Source organism: Giraffa tippelskirchi, chromosome X, assembly GCF_054371585.1.
Source record: "Giraffa tippelskirchi isolate mGirTip1 chromosome X, T2T-mGirTip1v1.2.pri, whole genome shotgun sequence".
NCBI lineage: Eukaryota > Metazoa > Chordata > Mammalia > Artiodactyla > Giraffidae > Giraffa > Giraffa tippelskirchi.
Window position 1 is genome coordinate 140,294,264 of NC_137289.1, and position 23,463 is coordinate 140,317,726.

General features: G+C 40.8%; 1 protein-coding gene across 1 annotated transcript in view; it reads right to left on the reverse strand.

Annotated features, from left to right (window-relative positions):
• Positions 1-23,463, reverse strand: part of LOC145536106 (uncharacterized) — a 77,298-nt gene that overhangs the window by 51,081 nt on the left and 2,754 nt on the right. Inside the window, exon 2 of the mRNA XM_081564717.1 lies at positions 21,252-21,366. Coding sequence (XP_081420843.1) covers positions 21,252-21,317 — 66 coding nt within the window. The 5' untranslated portion in view covers positions 21,318-21,366. The remainder of the gene's footprint in view (positions 1-21,251; positions 21,367-23,463) is intronic.

The following is a 23,463-nucleotide window of genomic DNA, read 5'->3' on the forward strand; positions in this document are numbered from 1 at the left end:
CCTCCCTCCCTCCTCTGCTTCACATTTCTTCAGAGCACTTAGGACCACGTACTTACAAACATGTTTCTTTGTTTTATCTATTTCACCCCTGCTGGAATAGAGAGTTTAGGCAAGACAGGCATTTTTGTGAGTTTTGCTCACTTCTGGATCCCCAGTGTCTAGAACATGCCTAGTACATAAGAGCTCACCAAATGTGTGTGAGTGTGTCTGTGTGTGTGTCAGAGATAGGAACAGAGAAACAGAGAGAAAGGGAAAGGTCCACAGATAATGTTGAGAGGTAAGTGGAAACTGATGCTCTTGCCTCTAATAGGATGGGTTTATCGTGAAGCTAATAAAGCTTAAGGAAAGGTCCTAACATATTTACACAGCCATATGCTGAAATTTGTAAAAGTAAAATGCTTAAACTTCAGTTAGTTCAAAATAGCATCTCTCTCCACTCTGGCACCCCCACTCTCACACTTTCTGTAGTGGTTTTGTCCTGCATCAACTTAGCTAAGCTGGAACCACATTCTCTTCCCCACATGTTTCCAGGTTACGCATAGAGACATTTTGTGGGAGGCAGATGTGAACCAGAAATCAGATTTTTGAAGCTCCAAAGGTTAGTTCAGGTTGCCAGGCACTGTGACAGCTTGCACTCAAGTCACTGATCGGATCTTCACTTAGATGGCACTAGGTAACACTCTGCCAATAAACCTTCTTCCACATAGCCAGTCCCACTGACCTACAGCAACTTTGGGCTCAACAGCAGACACAGGGACAGCAGTCCACACGATAATCAGACCCTATTATGAGTCCCTCACTCTATGTCACTCATGGCAATTCTGCTTCTTTGATGACCCCTGACTATTACACTTCCCATGGGGCTCAGTGACACTGGAGTGGCCAAAGGAACTCCAGTGAGGGCCAGCTAAAGGAAAATTGAGTTGGGGACATATTTCACTGGGATTCAGAGAATTATACTCACAATGGTTTACAATCACTTCCTTGAATGGTTGGGTCATTGATAGCCACCCTAAATATGAATGGCTCCCAGGAACATATTGGTGGTCTGCTGCCAGAAGGCACATGGCATCAGAAATATGTGGGTTATGGACAAGAAATGAGATTTAAAATGTATAAAGCCAGAAGCAAATCTGTGGGAAGTTCTTTTGATCATATTATGCAATTTTTTTTTCAGATTTTGTGATGTTTCTGGCATTTGTGAGCTTTTTAACGATCTTACTTTGTTATAATTTCTTTTCTCATTCCAAAGAATTGTTCACTTTTGTACCCAATGTTGCATTATTAAGTTTGTATCAAAGAATTGTTCACTTTTGTACCCAATGTTGCATTATTAAGTTTGTATTACAGTTGCATGTATTGGGTTAGCCAAAAAAATTTGTTCAAGTTTTACGGAAAAACCCAAATGAACTTTTTGGCTAACCCAATAAATTGAAGAAATTAGGACACACCCTCTCGCTATACACAAAAAGAAACTCAAATGGTTAAGTTAAAGATTTAAACATAAGACACCATAAAACTCCTAGAATAGATCATAGGTAAAGCATTCTCTAATATAAATCATACCAATGTTTTCTTAGGTCAGCCTCCTAAGTCAATAGAAATTAAAAGAAAAACAAACAATGGAACCTAATCAAACTTAAAAGCTTTTGCACAGCAAAAGAAACCATTTAAAAATGAAAATACAACCTACAGAATAGGAGAAAATATTTGCAAATGATATGACAGACAAGGGCTTAATTTTCAAAATATACAAATAGTTCATATAACTCAACAACAAAACAAACAAACAACTCAATGAAAAATGGGCAGAAGACCTAAATAGCTATTTCTCTAAATAAATACAAATGGCCAATAGACACATGAAAAGATGTCAACATCACAAATTATTAGAGAAATACAATCCAAAACTACAATGAGGTACCACCTCACACTGTTCTGAATGGTCATCATTAAAAACTCTACAAATAACATCAACATGGATTAGCCATAGATGTACATATGTCGATGATTCCCTGGTGGCTCAGACAGTAAAGAATCTGCCTGCAATGCAGGAGACCTGAGTTTGATCCCTGGGTTGGGAAGATCCCCTGGAGAAGGAAATAGCAACCAACTCCAGTATTCTTACCTGGTATATCATATGTCCCCACCTTTTTGAACCTCCCTCCCACTTCTCACCCTTTCCTACCCCTCTAGGTTGTGTATCCTTCAATTAAAAATAAATAAATTAAAAAAAACTCTACAAATAACAAATGCTGGAGAGGATATGGAGAAAAGGGAACCTTTCTCCACCATTGGTAGGAATGTAGGTTGGTACAGCCACTGTGGAAAACATTGTGGAGGTTCCTCAGAAAACTAAAAATAGAATTACCATACAATCCAGCAATATCATTCCTGGGCATATATCCAGACAAAACTATAATACAAAAAGATATTAGATTGGTGCAAACTAATTGCGGTTTTCCATTGTTGAACTTTGCTGTTTGATATTGGAATACATTCTCAAATAATTATGGTTAGTTATACATCATTTTAATGCACATTTCTCACTCTATGTTTTTGTTAATGACTTATTGTTGTTTTAGTTGCTCAGTCATGTCCGACTCTTTGCAACCCCGTGGACTGTAGCCCACCAGGCTCCTCGGTCCATAGGATTTTTCCAGGCAAGAATACTGGAGTGGGTTGCCATTTCCTTCTCCTAGGGATCTTCCCAACCCAGGGATCGAACCTGTGTTTCCTGCATTGGCAGGTGGATTCTTTACCACTGAGCCACCAGATAAGCCCAGTGACTTTTTACTTGCTGTTTATTTTATATTTATTTTAGACTAGGGAAATGATGTTAGACAAAATGCAAATTTGAGCAATTTTCTTAGCCAAGTTCAAAATGGGTCTTAAAGCAGCAGAGACAACTTGCAACATCGACAAAGCATTTGGCCCAGGAACTGCTAATGAACATACAGTGCAGCGGTGGTTCAAGAAGCTTTGCAAAGGAAACAAGAGCCTTGAAGATGAGGAGCGCCATGGCTGGCCATTGGAAGCTGACCATGACCAATTGAGAGGATTATCAAATCTGATCCTCTTATAATTATTAATACACAAGAAGTTGCGAAAGAACTCAAAGTCAACCATTCTATGGTCATTCAGCATTTGAAGCAAATTGGAAAGGTGAAAAAGCTCAATAAGTGAGTGCCTCATGAGCTGACACAAATAAAAAAAATCATTGTTTTGTAGTGTCGTCTTCTCTCATTCTTTGCAACAACAATGAACCATTTCTCGATCGGATTGTGATGTGTGATGAAAAGTGGACTATATACAACAACTGGCAATGACCAGCTCAGTGGTTGGACCAAGAAGAAGCTCCAAAGCACTTCCCAAAGCCAAACTTGTACCAAAAAAGATCATGGTCACTGTTTGGTGGTCTGCTGCCCATCTGATCAGCTACAGCCTTCTGAATCCAGGAGAAACCATCACATCTGAAAAGTATACTCAGCAAATAGAAGAGACGCACTGAAAACTGCAATGCCTACAGCTAGCACTGGTCAACAGAATGGGCCCAGTTCTTCTCCACAACACCACCTAACCTCATGTCACACAACCAACACTTCAAAAATTGAACGAACTGGGGTACAAAGTTTTGTCTCATCCACCATATTCACCTGACCTTCCACCAAATGACTACCACTTCTTTAAGCATCTCAACAATTTTTTGCAGGGAGAGTGCTTCCACAATCAGTAGGAGGCAGAAAATGGCTTTCCAAGAGTTCCTTGAATCCCAAGGCACAGATTTTTATGCTACAGGAATAAACAAACTTATTTCTCACTTGCAAAAATGTGTCGATCGCAATGATTCCTATTTTGATTCATAAAGATATGTTTAAGCCTAGTTATAATGATTTAAAATTCATGGTCCAAAACCTCTATTACCTTTTCATCAACCTAATATATGCACATCTATATTCATAGCAGAACTATTCACAGTAGCCAAAATATGGAAACAACCTAAATATCCATTGACAGATAAACAGATAAAGAAGATATGGTACATATATACAATGGAATACTACTCAGCCATAAAAAAGAATGAAATAATGCCATTTGTAGCAACACAGATGCAACTAGAGATTATCATACTAAGTCAGAAAGACAAAGACAAATAACATATGACATCATTTATACATGGAATCTAAAATATGATACAAATGAACTGACCTATGAAACAGAAACAGACTCACAGATATAGACAACAGACTTGTGGTTGCCAAGGGGGAGGGGGTTGGGGGACAGATAGAGTGAGAGGCTAGGGTTAGCACATGTAAGCTATTATATATGGAATGGATAAACAACAAGGTCCTAGAATATAGCACAAAGAACTATATTCAGTATCCTATGATAAACCATAATGGAAAAGAATATTTAAAAAAAGAATGTATATATATATATGTGTGTGTGTGTGTGTGTGTATATATATGTATGTATAACTGAATCACTTTGCTGCACACCTGAAACTAACATGACATTGTAAATCAACTATACTTCAGTAAAAAGAAGTTTGTTCTGTTGTTCTTAAAGAGGGACTCCAAACTGCACAGGACCCAGGAGACCTGGATCATCCCCTGATTTTAAATATGAAGCTGATGAAATTGGCTTTTATCCTGAAAGCAATCAGGAACCATCACAGGATTGTGGTAGAGGACCTGTACCAATAATCAGACCTGTACCAAGCAGTGGTACACTTGGAGCAGGGTCACACTGGCTTGTGAGAGCTAACTTAAATTTTCAGAAATTTCACAAAGTGGTTGAAATCATAATGGCAGCTTAAAATCATCCACTGTGGTAGTATTTATAACTACACAAATTGGAAAATGCTAAAAGCAGGACTTCCTCTATCCCCACCCCCAGGGAACCCGATTTTAAACTTATACTGCTGGTACCAAGTGATTTCTTGGTCATAAATCCTCATGAGAAAATATGACCATAATTAATCTACTCTCAGGTATAGCTGAGATACAGATTAGATGAAGAGTAACAAAGGAAAAGGATGGAAAACTCTCACAAGACAAACAAAACTGTACCTACCCATCCGCCTTAAATCTTGCTTAAGATTAACCCTGCTGATCTTCAGTTCTATGGGAGAAGGATTGGGGGTCACTAGAGTGGAGATTGTTGAGTTTGTGTGTTGCATGCCATGCCTCAGCTATGTCTCAGCCAAGCACTGATTATGACAAATGCTATTTAATATTTTAAATTGGATTTAGAATCATATAGAAGGTCATTGCTTTTGCTTCTGAGGGGATTTCAAAGTGTATATTAAAATAAATATAAAGATAAATATTTTTGCTGATAGTCTAAAACTACACAGACTATATTTCATCTAGTCTAAAGTATCATGAATTTGAGACATTTTATATGTATAACTAAGGAAAAATGCTGCCAACTGTGAAGTGCCACTGTCAGTCAATTATGTTAAAATGTGAATAAGTGTGAATCTCAGAATCCATGAAATACGAAATAGCCACTGGAGATTTCCTAGGCTAAAAGCATTGTTTAAGAAATGAGGAAATTTAAATAAGGCCCTACTGTATAGCACACGGAACTGTATTCAGTATCCTAAGGTAAACCCATAATGGAAAAGAATATAAAAAAGAATATGTGTATATACATATATATATATATGAGTCATTTTGCTGTACAGCAGAAATTAACACAATATTGTAAATCAACTATACTTCAACTTAATAGATAAATAATAACAGAAATGAAAACATTCTAGCTCTGGGAGGGCAAACCATCTACTTAAGGTCATAGGCTTGCTGCTGCTGCTGCTAAGTCACTTCACTCGTGTCCAGCTCTGTGCAACCCTACAGAAGGCAGCCCACCAGGCTTAGTTAGTGACAAAATTGGAAATGGAATCCAGTTACCTCCTGCCTAGATCAAAGCTCGCAGTGATAATTTCATACATCAGAGACAATACTAAGTGTTATTCTTCCAACTCTAGGAACATGATGTGCAAAAATGTATGAATCATCCTCAGATAAATCAGAAAATGTCGGGCACAGTAGGTGGCCAATGGCAGGAACATCACTGTTAGTGTCCATTGCCTCTTAAGTTATTATTGTTAGATTCAAAGTTGTTTAAATGCCAACGTAATAAAGCCATTCAGAAAAACCAATATTCCTATAGAGTCTAATCCTCTAGACTTGCATGGTCCAACATGGCAGCCACTAGCCACATGTGGTTATTTAAATTTATAATTAAACTAAGTAAAGTAAAATTAAAAATTCATTTCCTCAGTCACAGTAGCCACATTTGAAGTGTTCAATATCCACAGGTGGCTAGTGGCTGATCCACTGGACACCACAGCCACAGGACACTAACATCACAGCAGAAAATTCTATGGGACAGTGATGGTCTACACTCATAACAAGAGTACTATATTGCTCATTTTTTTTTGGTTTGAGAGCTTTTTTTTCCCCCGCAACCGAAGTAAGGCTCTTCTCCAAACGTTTTACCAAACTTCACTTGATTAATGTATTTGTGCGCCCTCCTGTGGCTAGAGATGGCAACTAGTCTGCTTTAACTGAGGTGAAGCTGCATATTTATAAAAGGGATAGTTTAGAAATCTTTAGTAATCTCTACTACAATACTGGGGCTTCCCAGGTGGTGTCAGTGGTAAAGAATTCACCTGCCAATGCAGGAGACACAGGAGACTCGGGATCGATCATTGGCTCAGGAAGACACTTTGGAGGAGAATATAACAACCCATTCCGACATTCTGGCCTGGAAAACTCCATGGGCAAAGAAGCCTGGCTGACTACAGTCCATGGGGCCACAAAGAGTCAATCTGAGCACGACACAACATTGTAAATCAACTATATTTTTTTAAAAAATTTAAAGAAGTCTTGAGTAATCTGAGCACTAGTAAGAAATGTTACATAAAACAGTATATACATTTTGAATTCACTAGAGACTACACATGGACATCACCAGATGGTCAACACCGAAATCAGATTGATTATATTCTTTGCAGCCAAAGATGGAGAAACTCTATAAAGTCAGCAAAAACAAGACCGGGAGCAGACTGTGGCTCAGATCCTGAACTCCTTATTGCCAAATTCAGACTTAAATTGAAGAAAGTAGAGAAAACCACTAGACCATTCAGGTATGACCTAAATCAAATCCCTTATGATTATACAGTGGAAGCGAGAAATAGATTTAAAAGGACTAGATCTGATAGACAGAGTGCCTGATGAACTATGGACAGAGGTTCATGACATTGTACAGGAGACAGGGATTAAGATCATCCCCATGGAAAAGAAACACAAAAAAGCAAAATGGCTGTCTGAGGAGGCCTTACAAATAGCTGTGAAAAGACAGGAAGCGAAAAGCAAAGGAGGAAAGGAAAGATAAACCCATTTGAATGCAGAGTTCCAAAGAATAGCAAGGAGAGATAAGAAAGCCTTCCTCAGCGATCAATGCAAAGAATTAGAGGAAAACAATAGAATGGGAAAGACTAGAGATCTTTTCAAGCAAATTAGAGATACCAAGGGAACATTTCATGCAAAGATGGGCTCAATAAAGGACAGAAACGGTATGGACCTAACAGAAGCAGAAGATATGAAGAAAAGGTGGCAAGAATACACAGAAGAATTGTACAAAAAATTTCTTCACAACCCAGACAATTACGATGGTGTGATCACTCACCTAGAGCCAGACATCCTAGAATGTGAAGTCAAGTGGGCCTTAGGAAGCATCACTACAAACAAAGCTGGTGGAGGTGATGGAATTCCAGTTGACCTATTTCAAATGCTGAAAGACGACGCTGTGAAAGTGCTGCACTCAATATGCCAGCAAATATGAAAAACTCAGCAGGGGCCCCAGGACTGGAAAAGGTCAGTTTCATTCCAATCCCAAAGAAAGGCAATGCCAAAGAATGCTCAAACTACCACACAATTGCACTCATCTCACACACTAGTAAAGTAATGCTCAAAATTCTCCAAGCCAGGCTTCAGCAATATATGAACCATGAACATCCAGATGTTCAAGCTGGTTTTAGAAAAGGTAGAGGAACCAGAGATCAAATTGCCAACATCCGATGGATTATCGGAAAAGCAAGAGAGTACCAGAAAAACATCTATTTCTGCTTTATTGACTATGTCAAAGCCTTTGACTTTGCGGATCACAATACACTGTGGAAAATTCTGAAAGAGATGGGAATACCAGACCACCTGACCTGTCTCTTGAGAAACGTGTATGCAGGTCAGGAAGCAACAGTTAGAACTGGAGATGGAACAACAGACTGGTTCCAAATAGGAAAAGGAGTATGTCAAGTCTGTATATTGTCACCCTGCTTATTTAACTTATATGCAGAGTACATCATGAGAAACGCTGGGCTGGAGGAAGCACAAGCTGGAATCAAGATTGCTATTAGCTATTTGTAAGGCCTCCTCAGACAACGATTTTGCCTTTTTGCTTTTCTTTTTCTTGGGGATGGTCTTGATCACTTCCTCCCGTACAATTTCATGAACCTTCCTCCATCCATAGTTCTTCAGGGACTCTGTCTATCAGATCTAATGTCTTGAATCTATTTGTCACTTCCACTGTGTAATCGTAAGGGATTTGATTTAGGTCATAACTGACTGGTCTAGTGATTTTCCCTGCTCTCTTCAATTTATGTCTGAATTTTGCCATAAGGAGTTCATGATCTGAGCCACAGTCACCTACTGGTCTTGTTTTTGCTGACTGTATAGAGCTTATCCATTTTGGGCTACAAAGAATATAATCAATCTGTTTTGGGTATTGATCATCTGGTGATGTCCATGTGTAGATTCTTCTCTTGTGTAGTTGGAAGGGGGTGTTTGCTATGACCAGTACGTTCTCTTGGCAAAACTGTTAGCCTGCTTCATTTTGTACTCCAAGGCCAAACTTTCCTGTTACTCCAGGTATCTCTTGAATTCCTACTTTTTCATTCCAGTCCCCTATAATGAAAAGGACATCTTTTTGGGGTGTTAGTTCTAGAAGGTCTTGTAGGTCTTCACAGGACCATTCAACTTCAGCTTCTTGAGCATTACTGGTTGGGGCATAGACGTGGATTACGGTGATATTGAATGGCTTGTCTTGGAAATGAACAGAGATCATTCTGTCGTTTTTGAGATTGCATCCAAGTATTGCATTTCAGACTCTTGTTGACTATGAGGGCTACTCCATTTCCTCTAAGGGATTCTTGCCCACAGTAGTAGATATAATGGTCATCTGAATTAAATTCGCCCATTCCAATTCATTTTAGTTCACTGATTCCTAAAATGTCGATGTTCACTCTTGCCATCTCCCATTTGACCACTTCTAATTTACCTTGATTCATGGACCTGGATTCCAGGTTCCTATGCAATATGGTTTTTTACAGCATTGAACTTGACTTCCATCACCAGTCATAACCACAACTGGGTATTGTTTTCGCTTTGGCTCTGTCCCTTCATTTTTTCTGGAGTTATTTCTCCACTGATCTCCAGTAGCATTTTGGGTACCTACTGACCTGGGGAGTTCATTTTTCAGTGTCCTATCTTTCTGCCTTTTCATACTGCTCGTGGGGTTCTCAAGGCAAGAATACAAAGTGGTTTGCCGTTGCCTTTCCAGTGGACCACATGTTTTCTGAACTCTCTGCTATGACCCATCCATCTTGGGTGGCCCTACATGGCATGTACATACATACAAGATGGAAGAGTAGAAGAACGTGGCTTCATCTTCTCCTGCGAGAACTCCAAAATTACAACTCACTTCTGAACAACCACTGACAGGAGAATGTTGGATCACACCAAAAAAATTACCCCATGTCCAAGGGTAAAGGAGAAGCACCAGCAAGACAGTAGGAGGGGGGGAAATCGCATTTAGAATCAAACCCCATACATGCCAGAGACACTTGGAGGGCTCAAATAAACCTGGTGCACACCAGAACCCAGAGAACCCACAGATACTGAGCCAGAACCGTGGTTGAGTGTCTCTTGTGGAGGTACGCATCAGCAGTGGCAGGGGCTCTGGGTTCAGTAGACCTGGGTATGGCATAAGCCCTCTTGGAGGAGGTTGCTATTAGTCCCACCACAAAGCTGCCAGAACTTACACAGGACTGGAGAAACAGACTCTTGGAGTGCACAAACAAAACCTTGTGCACACCAGGACTCAGGAAAAAGGAGTGATGACCCCACAAGAGACTGACCCAGACTTGCCCATGAGTGTCCAGGAGTTTCCAGCAGAGATGTGGATCGGCGGGGGTCTGCTGCAGAGTCGAGGGTACTGAGTGCAGCAGGGCCTCCATGGGAACTTTTGAAGGAGGTGGCCATTATCTTCATTACCTCTACCATAGTTTGGCCTCAGGTCAAACAACAGGGAGGGAACACAGCCCCGCCCATCACAGAAAATTGGATTAAATGTTTACTGACCATGGTCTCGCCCATCAGAACAAGACCCAGTTTCCCCACAGTCAGTCTCTCCCATCAGGAAGCTTTTATAAGCCTCCTATCCTTATTCATCAGAGGGCAGACAGAATGAAAACCACAGTCTCAGAAAAAATAACCAAACTGATCACATGGACCACAGCCTTGTCTAACTCAATGAAACTATGAGCCATGCCGAGTAGGACCTGCCAAGATGGACGGGTCATGGTGGAGGGTTCTGACAAAACGTGGTCCAGTGGAGAAGGGAATGGCAAACCACTTCAATGTTCTTGCCTTGAGAACCCCATGAACAGTATGAAAAGGCAAAAAGATAGGACACTGAAAGATGAACTCCCCAGGTCAGTAGGTGCCCAATATGCTACTGGAGAAGAGTGGAGAAATAACTTCAGAAAGAATGAAGATCTATGTCCATTTCCAAGACAAACCATTAAATACCACAGTAATCCAAGATAATGCCCCAACCAGTAATGCTCAAGAAGTGGAAGTTGAATGTTTCTATGAAGACCTACAAGACCTTCTAGAACAAACACTCAAAAAGGATGTCCTTTGCATTATACGGGACTGGATTGCAAAAGTAGGAGGTCTAGAGATTTCTGGAGTAACAGGCAAATTTGGCCCTGGAATACAAAGTGATGCACATCAAAGGCTAACAGAGTTATGCCAAGAGAACGCACTGGTCATAGCAAACACCCTTTTCCAACAACACAAGAGAAGACTCTACACATGGACATCAACAGATGATCAATACCAAAATCAGGTTGATTATATTCTTTGCAGCCAAAGATGGAGAAGCTCTATACAGTCAGAAAAACAAAATTGGGAGCTGACTGTGGCTCAGATCAGGAACTCCTCATTCCAAAATTTAGACTTAAATTGAATAGAGTAGGAAAAACCACTAGACCATTATGACCTAAATCAAATCCCTTATGATTATACAGTGGAAGTGACAAATAGATTCAAGGCATTAGATGTGATAGAGTGCCTAGAGAACTGTGGATGGAGGTTCGTGACATTGTACAGGAAGCAGTGATCAAGACCATCTCCAAGAAAAACAAATGCAAAAAGGCAAAATGGTTGTCTGAGAAGTCCTTACAAATAGCTAAGAGAAGAAGAGAAACTAAAGGTAAAGGAGAAAAGGAAAGATACACCCATTTGAATGCAGAGTTCCACAGAATAGCAAGGAGAGAAAAGAAAGTCTTCCTTATTGATCAATGCAAATAAATAGAGGAAATCAACAGAATGGGAAAGACTAGAGATCTCTTCAAGCAAATTAGAGATACCAAGGGAATATTTCATGCAAAGATGGGCACAATAAAGGACAGAAATGGTACGGACCTAACAGAAGCAGAAGATATTAAGGAGAGGTGGCAAGAATACACAGAAGAACTATACAAAAAAGATCTTCAAGACACAGATAGCCATGATGGTGTAATCACTCACCTAGAGCCAAACTTCCTGGAATGCGAGTGGGCCTTTGGAAGCATCACTACAAACAAAGCTAGTGAAGGGAATGGAATTCCAGTTGAGCTATTTCAAATCATAACAGATGATGGTATGAAAGACATACACTCAATATGCCAGCAAATTAGGAAAACTCGGCACTGGCCAGAAGACAAGAAAACGTCAGTTTTCATTCTAATTTCAAAGAAAGGCAATGCCAAAGAATGCTCAAGCTACCACACAACTGCACTCATCTCACAGGCTAGCAAACTAATGCTCAAAATTCTCCAAGGTAGGCTTCAACACTATGTGAATGGTGAACTTCCAGATGTTCAAGCTGGATTTAGAAAAGGCAGAGGAACCAGAGACCAGATTGCCAACATCCGTTGGATCGCTGAAAAAGCAAGAGCGTTCCAGAAAAAAAAAGCAAGTTCCAAAAAGAAGCAAGAGAGTTCTGCTTTATTGACTACGCCAAAGCCTTTGACTGCGTGGCTCACAACACACTGTGGAAAACTCTTCAAAAGATGGGAATACCAGACCATCTGACCTGCCTCTTGAGAAATCTATATGCAGGTCAAGAAGCAACAGTTACAACTGGACATGGAATGAGAGACTGGTTCCAAATCGGGAAAGGAGAACGTCAAGGCTGTATGTTGTCACCCTGCTTATTTAACTTACATGCAACATACATCATGCAAAATGCCAGGCTGGATGATGCACAAGCTAGAATCAAGATTTCCAGGAGAAACATCAATAACCTCCGAAATGCAGATGACACCACCCTTATGGCAGAAAGCAAAAAACAACTAAAGAGCCTCTTGTTGAATGTCAAAGACGAGAGCGAAAAAGTTGGCTTAAAATTCAAAATTCAGAACATGAAGATCATGGCATCTGGTCTCATCACTTCATGGCAAATAGATGGGGAAACAATGGAAACAATGACAGAGTTTACATTCTTGTACTCCAAAATCACAGAGGATGGTGACTTCAGCCATGAAATGATAAGACGCTTGCTACTTGGAAAAAAAGCTATGACCAACCAAGACAGCATATTAAAAAGCAGAGATATTACTTTACCGAAAAAGGTCCGTCCATTCAAGGTATGGTTTTTCCAGTAGTCATGTACGGATGTGAGAGTTGGACTGTAAAGAAACCTGGAGACCGAAGCACTGACGCTTTTGGACTGGGGTCTTGGAGAAGACTCTTGAGAGTGCCTTGGGCAGCAAGGAGATCCAAGCAGTCCATCCTAAAGGAGGTCAGTCCTGAATATTCATTGAAAGAACTGATGTTGACACTGAAAGTTCAATACTTTGGCCACCTGATGCAAAGAACTGACTTACTAAATAGACCCTGATGCTGGAAAGGACTCAAGGTGGGAGGATGAAGAAAACGACAGAAAATGAGATGCTTAGACATAGCACCATTGATTCGAAGGGCATAAGTATGAGAAAGCTCTGAGAATGGATGACAGGGAAACCTGAAGTGCTGCAGTCCATGGGGTCACAAAATAGTCGCACGAGACTGACAGCGTCCAGCAAGCAGTCCAAAGCCTAACCTCATGATTTCCCGAGATAAACACACAGAAAGCTGTTAAACATAGAAACCGTATAAAAACCCCTGTCTCAAAACCCCACTCCAGTATTCTTGCATGGAAAACCGCATGGACAGAGGAGTTTGGTAAGCCGCAGTTCATGCGATCCGCTTATAATCGGAAACAACGTAGCGACTCCACTTTCACGCACTGGAGAAAGAACCGGCCACTCATTCCCAATGTTCTTGCTTGCAAAATCCTACGAATGACAAAACCTGGTAAGCTACCGCCTATGGAATCGTACACCCCGTGACACGACTAAAGTGACTTCGCAACAACAGCAAAACTACCACCTTTTAAAGTCTGTTTTTACACACAACAATATTGGTCTTGCCTATTTCACCACAAGACCTCCAAAAATTATGTAAAGCGTGGTATTAATTCTTTTCCAGGCCGAAATAACCGAGTTTTAGTGAAACAGCAAATACTCGGTTAGACGCCCGAATAACAACAAGCCCGTCCATAGCAAACGGTCGCAGAGCACACGCGGTGGGTAACACGCACACCTACTGCTGTGAGGGTGAGGCATGTCAAGCGGAAATCCCGGTCAAGAGTTTGTAGCAGATCTTTTTATGGAAGTGCCTGAAGGCTCGTTCTTCGAAATACTATGTGTAAAAGAAATCTACAGTCAATTGATAGTCAACTGAAACTATACTGCACGCAGTGCATTCTGGTTATGCAAATGACGCTGAGTCCCCGCCCCCGAGATTCGCGCGTTTCCCCGCCCCAGCTCGCATGAAGCCCGCTTCCTGTCGCTTGGTCACAGGCCCGAGTCCATGTTTTCTCCTCCTCGACACTCTGATTTCTTTTGAATAAGAATTTTGTTGACGGGTTAAGATAATGATATATGGGCTCTATCTACTTTGACACAGAGAAGGTTCACTATAATGTCGAATGAAATAAAGTGCCGAACCTACTCAGTCGTGTCCAGAGTATTTGCGACCCCACGGGCTGTGGCCCTCCAGGCTCCTCCATCCATGGGATTTTCCAGGCAAGAGTACTAGAGTGGGATGCCATTGCCTTCTCCAGATAACCATGATGAGCAATGACTGTACTTTTTACAGGCTAAAGCTAAAACTCAGCAAGACTAACCAGCCCCTCTAAGAATTAAGCCTGTTCTCCATAACGCTTTGCGGGGGGGGGGGGGGGGACCGGGGGCGGCGGGGGCTGGTATAGTTCCATGTACCGTTCTAACCGTTGCTTTTTGACCTGCATACAGATTTCTCAGGTGGCGGGTCAGGTTGATTGGTCAGTAAGATTGATTGGTCTTTGGTCAGTAAGGTTCTCATAATCGTGAATGGGTGTTCAGATGTTTCTGGTGCCGGGAAAGATCGAAGACAGGAGGAGAAAGGGACGACATTGGGTAAAACGATTAGATACCATCACTGACTCGGTGGACGTGAGTTTGAGCATGACCCGGGAGTCAGTGATAGGAAAGCCAGTCGGACAGAACTGAGCAAATGAACTGGACAATTTTCACGACCCAGGGACGGAACCGGGCCCTCCTATTTTGACAATCACTTTTCTTTTTTCAAACAGTGATTAGAGTCACCCTGATGACCTAGACAGTAAAGAGTCCGTTTACAAAGCGGGAGACCCAGATTCGCTCCTGGGGAAGGATCTCCTGGAGAACGGAATGGCTACCCACTGAAGTATGCTTGCCAGGACAATTACATGGACAGAGGTGCCTGGAGGGCTACAGTCCACGGGGTCGCAAATAATCTGGGCATGACTGAGTGGGTTCGGCACTCTATTTCATTCGACATTATAGTGAACCTTCTCTGTGTCAAATGCAGCGCCCATATATCATTATCTTAAGCCAACAAGAAAAGCCTTATTCAAAAGAAATCAGACCCAGAGTGTCCAGGAGGAGAAAACATGGAGTCAGGGGCCTGGGATCAAGGGACTGGAAGCGGGCTTCACGGGAGCTAGGGCGGGAAAGGCGTGAATCTCGGAGGAGGGGACTCAGCATTCATTTGCATAACCAGAATGCACTGCATACAATATATTCCATTTATTATTTGAATTCATCGTAGATTTCCTTTAAACATAATATTTCGAAGAATGAGCCTTTGTCCACTAACGTGAAGAGATGTGCTACAACCTCTTCAACGGGACTTATCCTTTATTTTTTTGCTACTCATCCTCAGTGTATTAGGAGTGAGCTTCCCCTCATCATTACGTGCCAAGGCACAGTGCCATATCAGTGCTTTATTTCTTGGTTCTGGTTGAGCTTAGTCTCTGGTATTGTTGTACAGAATAAATCAAGTAGAACTAAGAAAGAAATAAATTTTACATTACCCAACAATATTTGGAGGTCTTGTGAAATTAAAGAAGACCAATATTCTTGTGTAGGAAAGTAGAACTTGGAAAATAAGTGATTTCGGGTGATTTTTTTAAATTCTTGAAGCTTTCTGTGTTTACCATTTCAGATTGTGGGTTTGGTCTTTGGTGAGTTGAAAGTGAATGTCACTTAGTCGCGTCCGACTTTTTGTGACCCCATGTACTATGCAGTCCATGGAATTTTCCAGGCCAGAATACTGCAGTGGTTAGCCTTCCCCTTTTGCTGGGATCTTCCCAACCCAGGCGAGGAACCCAGGTCTCCGGCATTGTAGGCGAATTGTTTTCCAGCTAAGACACAAGGGAAACCCAATATCCATAAAACCACAATGGGGTTTTTCAAGTGAAGACAAGATGGCCGATCAGACACGTCTGAGCAAATAAACCAGACAGATTTTTCGCTCCCCATGGACGGAACCCAGGCCTCGGATATTGGCAGACAGATTTTTTTTTTTTCTTCTGCTGATTAGAGTTACCCTGAAGACTTAGAGAGCCTGCTTTCAATGTGGTAGACCCAGGCTCAGTTCCTGGGGAAGGGAATGGTTGCCCACTGAAGTATTCTTGCCTGGGGAATCCCATGGACAGAGGAGCCAGACAGACTCTGGTCGGACACGACTGAGCGACTTTCAGAGAGAGCCACCTGGGAAAAGGAGAACTCTTTTGGGGTGATCCCATGTTTCTGTCACCTGTGTAATTGTTTTGGGGGCTGTGCTTTGTTTTCTGTAGTGTCAGTCACTCAGTCCTGTGGGACTGTTAGCCACCCTGTGGACTGTATCCCGACAGGCTCCTCTGTCCGTGGAATTCTCCAGGCCAGAATGCTGGAGTGAGTTTCCATTCCCTTCTCCAGAGACTCTTCCCGACCCAGAGATCGAACCCGGGTCTCCTGCATTGCAGGCGAATTGTTTACCATGTGAGCCACCTTTTTTTTTTTTTTTCAAATCCACAGTTGTTACTACTGGATTTAGTGGTAGTCAGCTTTCATAGATGCATTATTCATATAGTTTGTTTTCTTTGTTCATAAACTTACAGAGGTAGGTCGTAAACCTATGTAGGTAGGTGTGTTGGCTCCGTTCTCCCCACTCCCACACCAGGATGTAATTTTTGTAAAAATCCATTGAAGGTCTCAGGCTTCCCTGGTAGCTCAGCTGGTAAAGAATCCACATTCCATGCAGGAGACCTGGGTTCGATTCCTGGGTTGCGAAGGTCCCCTGGAGAAGGGAACAGATACCCAATCCAGAATTCTCACCTGGAGAATTCCATGCACTGTATCATTCATGGGAGTCATTTTAGACTCCCTATGAGAATTGCTGATTAAAGTGTATATTTATCTTTTCAAATGTTTTGCCAATTTTTGCTTTTTCTCCAAAGACAGTGTACCAGTGCACACTCAATAGAACTATAGCAACATTTCACTGTTCCACATGCCCAGCAACTCTTGTTGTTTTCAGGCTTTTAGAACTTTTGACTGCCTGGGACGTGTGCAATCCATCATTTAAAGTATTTGAGGAAACCAGAATTGAAAGAGACACGGGTACCCCAATGTTCATCGTAGCCCTGTTTATAATAGCCAGGACATGGAAGCAACCTAGATGCCCATCAGCAGACGAATGGATAAGGAAGCTGTGGTACATATACACAATGGAATATTACTCAGCCATTAAAAAGAATACATTCGAATCAGTTTTAATGAGGTGGATGAAACTGGAGCCTATTATACAGAGTGAAGTAAGCCACAAAGAAAAACACCAATACAGTATATTAACACATATATATGGTATTTAGTCAATCGGTAAAGATAACCCTGTATGCGAGACATCAAAAGAGACACAGATAAACATAACAGTATTATGGACTCTATGGGAGAGGGAGAGGGCGGGATGATATGGGAAAATGGCATGGAAGCATGTAAATTATCATATGTGAAACAAATTGCCAGTCCAGGTTCAATGCATGGTACAGGGCGCTCGGGGCTGGGGCACCGGGATGACCCGGAGGGAGGGGATGGGGAGGGAGGTGGGAGGGGGGTTCTGGAAGGGGAATACATGTACACCCATGGTGGATTCATGTCAATGTATGGCAAAACAAATAAAAAATAATAATAAAAAAAGAAAAAAATAAAGTATTTGCATATAATTTAACTGTATGGAGGACTCATCACTTGTTCAAATAAAAATTCTAGTGTAGGGCGTGTAGATAGATTCCAATTTTTCTATTTTATACTCAAAGCAGTGGTTGTTCAATTACTTCCTCAAGACAAATTCCAAGAGTAAAGATGTTGGACCTAATGTTCCACACATGGAAATTTTTGATCCATATTGCCCACCTGTCACCTGGAAAGATTTTACAATTTTATATTCTTATCTGCAGTATTTGCATACATTTACTCCCAAATGAGTATCAAAAGCAACTTTTTAAAAAATCTAAGTTTTGTATATACTTAATATTTTCATTTTTTTGTTTTAAAAAAACAAATTTATTTTTAAAATTTATAGTTTAATTGAAGGATAATTGCTTTCAGAATTTAATTTTAAAGGCCAAATGACACAAGGCTCTCAGAAGAGCAAAACCCAGAAATGCTTTTTCCCATCCCAGTTACTACTTCCCAGAAACAACCATTTTAAATCTTTAGCAGTTTCATCTGTTTGCTTCTATAACTCATAATATGCTTATACTGCTCTTTCTTCGTTTTGTTTTAAACTGTAGCAGACAGGCTAGATGCCCACTCTGCTATCAATTTTTCCTCAACCTTCAGAGATAGCTTAGAATTCCTGAGCCTTTCCAGGATTCTAACGCATTAAAATGTCCTTGTCCCTACTTGACTGCTGTTACCTGATCTCCTGTTTTGTCAATAAGAACATATCTTTTCTTTTCATTCCTTTACTGCCATGTAGTGGGGTTTTGTGGACAGAGTAGAGATAAATGGATATATTTAATCTGCCATATTCAACCTGAAATCCGAAGATACTGAAGATATATGCCAGCAAATTTGGAAAACTCAGTAGTGGCCACAGGACTGGAAAAGGTCAGTTTTCATTCCAATCCCAAAGAAAGGCAATGCCAAAGAATGCTCAAACTACCACACAATTGCACTCATCTCACACACTAGTAAAGTAATGCTCAAAATTCTCCAAGCCAGGCTTCAGCAATACGTGAACCGTCAACTTCCAGATGTTCAAGCTGGTTTTAGAAAAGGTAGAGGAACCAGAGATCAAATCGCCAACATCCGCTGGATCATTGAAAAAGCAAGAGAGTTCCAGAAAAACATCTATTTCTGCTTTATTGACTATGCCAAAGCCTTTGACTGTATGGATCACAACAAACTGTGGAAAATTCTGAAAGAGATGGGAATACCAGACCACCTGACCTGCCTCTTGAGAAACCTGTATGCAGGTCAGGAAGCAACAGTTAGAACTGGAGATGGAACAACAGACTGGTTCCAAATAGGAAAAGGAGTATGTCTAGTCTGTATATTGTCACCCTGCTTATTTAACTTATATGCAGAATATATCATGAGAAACGCCGGTCTGGAAGAAGCACAAGTTGGAATCAAGATTGCCAAGAGAAATATCAATAACCTCAGATATGCAGATGACACCACCCTTATGGCAGAAAGTGAAGAGGAACTAAAAAGCCTCTTGATGAATGTCAAAGACGAGAGTGAAAAAGTTGGCTTAAAGCTCAACATTCAGAAAACGTAAGATCATGGCATCTGGTCCCATCACTTCATGGGAAATAGACGGGAAAACAGTGGAAACAGTGTCAGACTTTATTTTTTGGGCCTCCAAAATCACTGCAGATGGTGATTGCAGCCATGAAATTAAAAGATGGTTACTCCTTAGAAGGAAAGTTGTGACCAACCTAGATAGCATATTAAAAAGCAGAGACATTACTTTGTCAACAAAGGTCCATCAAGTCCAGTGGTCATGTATGGATGTGAGAGTTGGACTATAAAGAAAGCTGAGCGCCGAAGAATTGATGCTTTTGAACTGTGGTGTTGGAGAAGACCCTTGAGAGTCCCTTGGACTGCGAGGAGATCCAACCAGTCCATCCTAAAGGAGATCAGTCCTGGGTGTTCATTGGAAGGACTGATGTTGAAGCTGAAACTCCAATACTCTGGCCACCTCATGTGAAGAGTTGACTCATTGGAAAAGACCCTGATGCTGGGAAGGATTGGGGGCAGGAGGAGAAGGGGATGACAGAGGATGAGATGGCTGGATGGCATCACCAACTTGATGGACATGAGTTTGTGTGGACTCTGGGAGTTGGTGATGGCCAGGGAGGCCTGGCGTGCTGCGGTTCATGGGGTCGCAAAGAGTCGGACACGACTGAGTGACTGAACTGACTAAGGAAAATCTACTACATTTGAGAATGTCTGAGCCTCAGCTTGTGAGATAGACACTCCTTGTTTAAACAAAGCATAGTACTATACAACTGCTTAAACATGAGGAGAGACAGCCAGGATTATTCAATGAATGATCCCAGGAACTCTCTCAGTGGTAGCTGGCAACAAAGAAGCTGGAACCATGGCTCCCCCAGTGTGGTCTCAGGGGTAGGGAGGCTAAACTGAGACCCAGCTTTCCACTGGATCAAGGGGATTCCTGTTTCTGCATGCCAGGCACGTGGCACTTCCTAACACTCCCCTACACAGCTGGCACCTAAACTCAGCTTGCTTGGTGTCTGATCCTCAAAATTCATTCTCCAGCTCTCCACTTGCTATGGCAGGCTGTTAAATGTGCTTGTGCAATAAAAACAGAGATCAGGAGTGGAAGGTTGAAGCTTTTCCTGCTGCAGTTGGTGCCATAATTCAGCAGCCCTAAACCAAGCTCACTCTCCACTGACTGCACACAGAATGGCGGCACCTGGGCAACTACTAAATCTTCTGCCCCGAGTCCAGCCTTACCACTGACACTCCTGGTATGGAAAAAATGAAAAAGCTAAAGTCTTTGTAAAGGTTTATTTTTTTCTTAAGACAACATTAATATGTAATTCCCAACAAAAACAAGAAATCAGAGAGCTTCTGGGTGGAAGTGCTGAGACAGTGGCACCTGGAGAGGGCATGGAAGCTCTGTGCCCCTCCCATACTTTGCCCTCTGCGTCTCTTCCATCTGGCTGTTTGCGAGTTAGATCCCTTTATAATACATCAGCAATCTATAACAGATTATCCCTATACTACTCAACCAACAAGTTCCAAAAGCATGCAAACTCTCTAATTCATTTTATGCAGACAGTATAACCCTGAAATCAAATCTTGAAAAGTTTATAGGCATATCTCGGAGATATTGCGGGTTCAGTTCCAAACCACAATAAAGGGAATATCACAGTGAAGAGAGTCATGAGACTTTTTGGTTTCCTAGTGCATATAAAAGTTATGTTTACACTATACTGTAGTCTATTAAGTGTGCAATGGCATGAAGTCTTTTTTAAAAAGTACATACCTTAATTTTAAAATTCGTTATTGGGAATTCCCTGGCAGTCCAGTGGTTAGGACTCGGTGCTTCCATTGCCAGAGGTCGGGTTCAATCCCTGGTCGGGGAATTAAGGTCCCCCAAGCTGCATGGTGCAATAAAAAAAAAGTTATTGATAAAAAATGCTAACCATCATCTAAGCCTTCACTGACTCATAAACTTTTTGTAATAGTAACATCAAAAACCACTAATCACAGATCACCATAACAAATATAATAATAATAACAAGAAGTTTTAAAATATTGTCAGAATTACCAAAATGTGACACACAAAGTGAGCAAATCTTGTTGGAAAAATGATGTCAATAGATTTACTCAAGGCAAGGTTGCCCAAAACCTTCCACTTGTAAAAAAAAAAGGCGACACCTGTGAAGCACAATAAAGTGAAGTTCAATAAAATGAGATATGTTTATAGTTTGGGGGAAGAAAAACCCAAACAGAAGACCAAAGCACTAGCTGAAAAACTATAAATAAAATAATAGCAAACAATTCAATAGTACATTAACAGAATCATTCACCATGACCAAATAGGATTTAGTGCACGAATGCAAAGACTTCTGTTTTTCAGATTATTTTATTAAAAAATAAATAAAATCTTGCAGATTAAAAAATCAGAAAATATAGATAAGTATCAAGAAAATAAAGATTACCCAGAATTTTGTCACCCAAAGAGAATCACTAGCTAATACAGCTAACTAGAAGATTGCACTACACTACACATTGTGGTAATGCTCCTTTCCACACGAGTTTACACAGCTTTAAACGACATGAAATAAGCAATGTACATGGCCAAAAAGCAGCTGCCTCCAGGGTATCAGGCATAGTTTCTGGGTCCCTCCACCACATGGAGCATGCTCAGTTGCAACCATTGGATTGAACCCAGTGCCGAGTACAACTCCAGGCAGCCACCCCTTCAGTTTAACACCTATGTGTACAGTATGCTGGGTGCCTTGTCTCTGAGATTAAGTGCCAAATCACATCCCTCCGAGTGCAGCTGCAACTCATCAATCAGGGGATTCACAATGAATGCTTTTGAAAAGCAGATACAAGCTGACCCACTAACATTCCACATTTATCTTAGTAAACTACATTCAAGGGAGCAAATACATATAGTGTTGCTTTTATTTTAAATATATATATATCTTTATTAAGATATAATTCACACACTGTACAATTCACCCATTTGAAGCATAAAAATGACTAGGTTTTAGTATATTTATAGGTTTGTACAACTATTGCCACAATCTGATTTTAAAACATTTTCATTCTCCCTAAAAGAAACCTGAATTAATTAGCAGTCACTCCCCATTTCCCCCCAAACCTCCCAGCCCTAGGCAATCACTAACCTACTTTGTGTCTCTACTCATACATTTCATTTAAATGGACTCATACCACATATGGCATTTTATGCCTGATTTCTTTCACTTACTATAATATTTTCAATGTCTATCCATGGTGTAGGATACATCTGTACTTCATTTCTTTTTACTGCCAAATAATATTCCATTTTAATAGATATATCACATTTTATATAGCCATTCATCAGTTGATGGACATTGGGGTTGTTTCTACTTTTTGACTACTATGAATAATGCTGCAATGAACATTCATGTACAACTTTTTGTGTACATCTGTGTTTTCATTTCTCTTGGGTACATATCTATGAGTGCTTATTGGTGACAGAGTTTGGGACATGCACTACCTCAGTTTATTATTCTTAGCTCATATCCGTTTTTATCTTATTACATTTTCCCACAACTCTCGGCTCTTCATCAAACAGCATAAACACATTCATGTTTAACCACTTCTTCAGGTCTTCATTTCCCTATGAACGCTCCTATGTCACATAAAACTTGTATTAAATAAATTTGGAAGCTTTTTTCTTGTTAATCCATCTTTTGTTATAGGGGCCCCAGCTGAGAACTTAGAAGGGTAGAAGAAAAATTCTCTTTCTCTCCGCTCCCCTATCTTGGCTATTTGTACATCTTCATTGGAAAAAATATCTATTCAGATTCTTTGCCCATTTTAAAATTGGGCTATCTTTTATTATTGAGTTGTAAGAGTTGTTTATGCATTTTGGATACATTCTCTTATCAGATACATGGGTTCCAAAAATTTTCTCCCATTCTGTGGGTTGTCTTTTTACTTTCTTGATGTATCATTAGCAGCATCAGTTCAGTTCA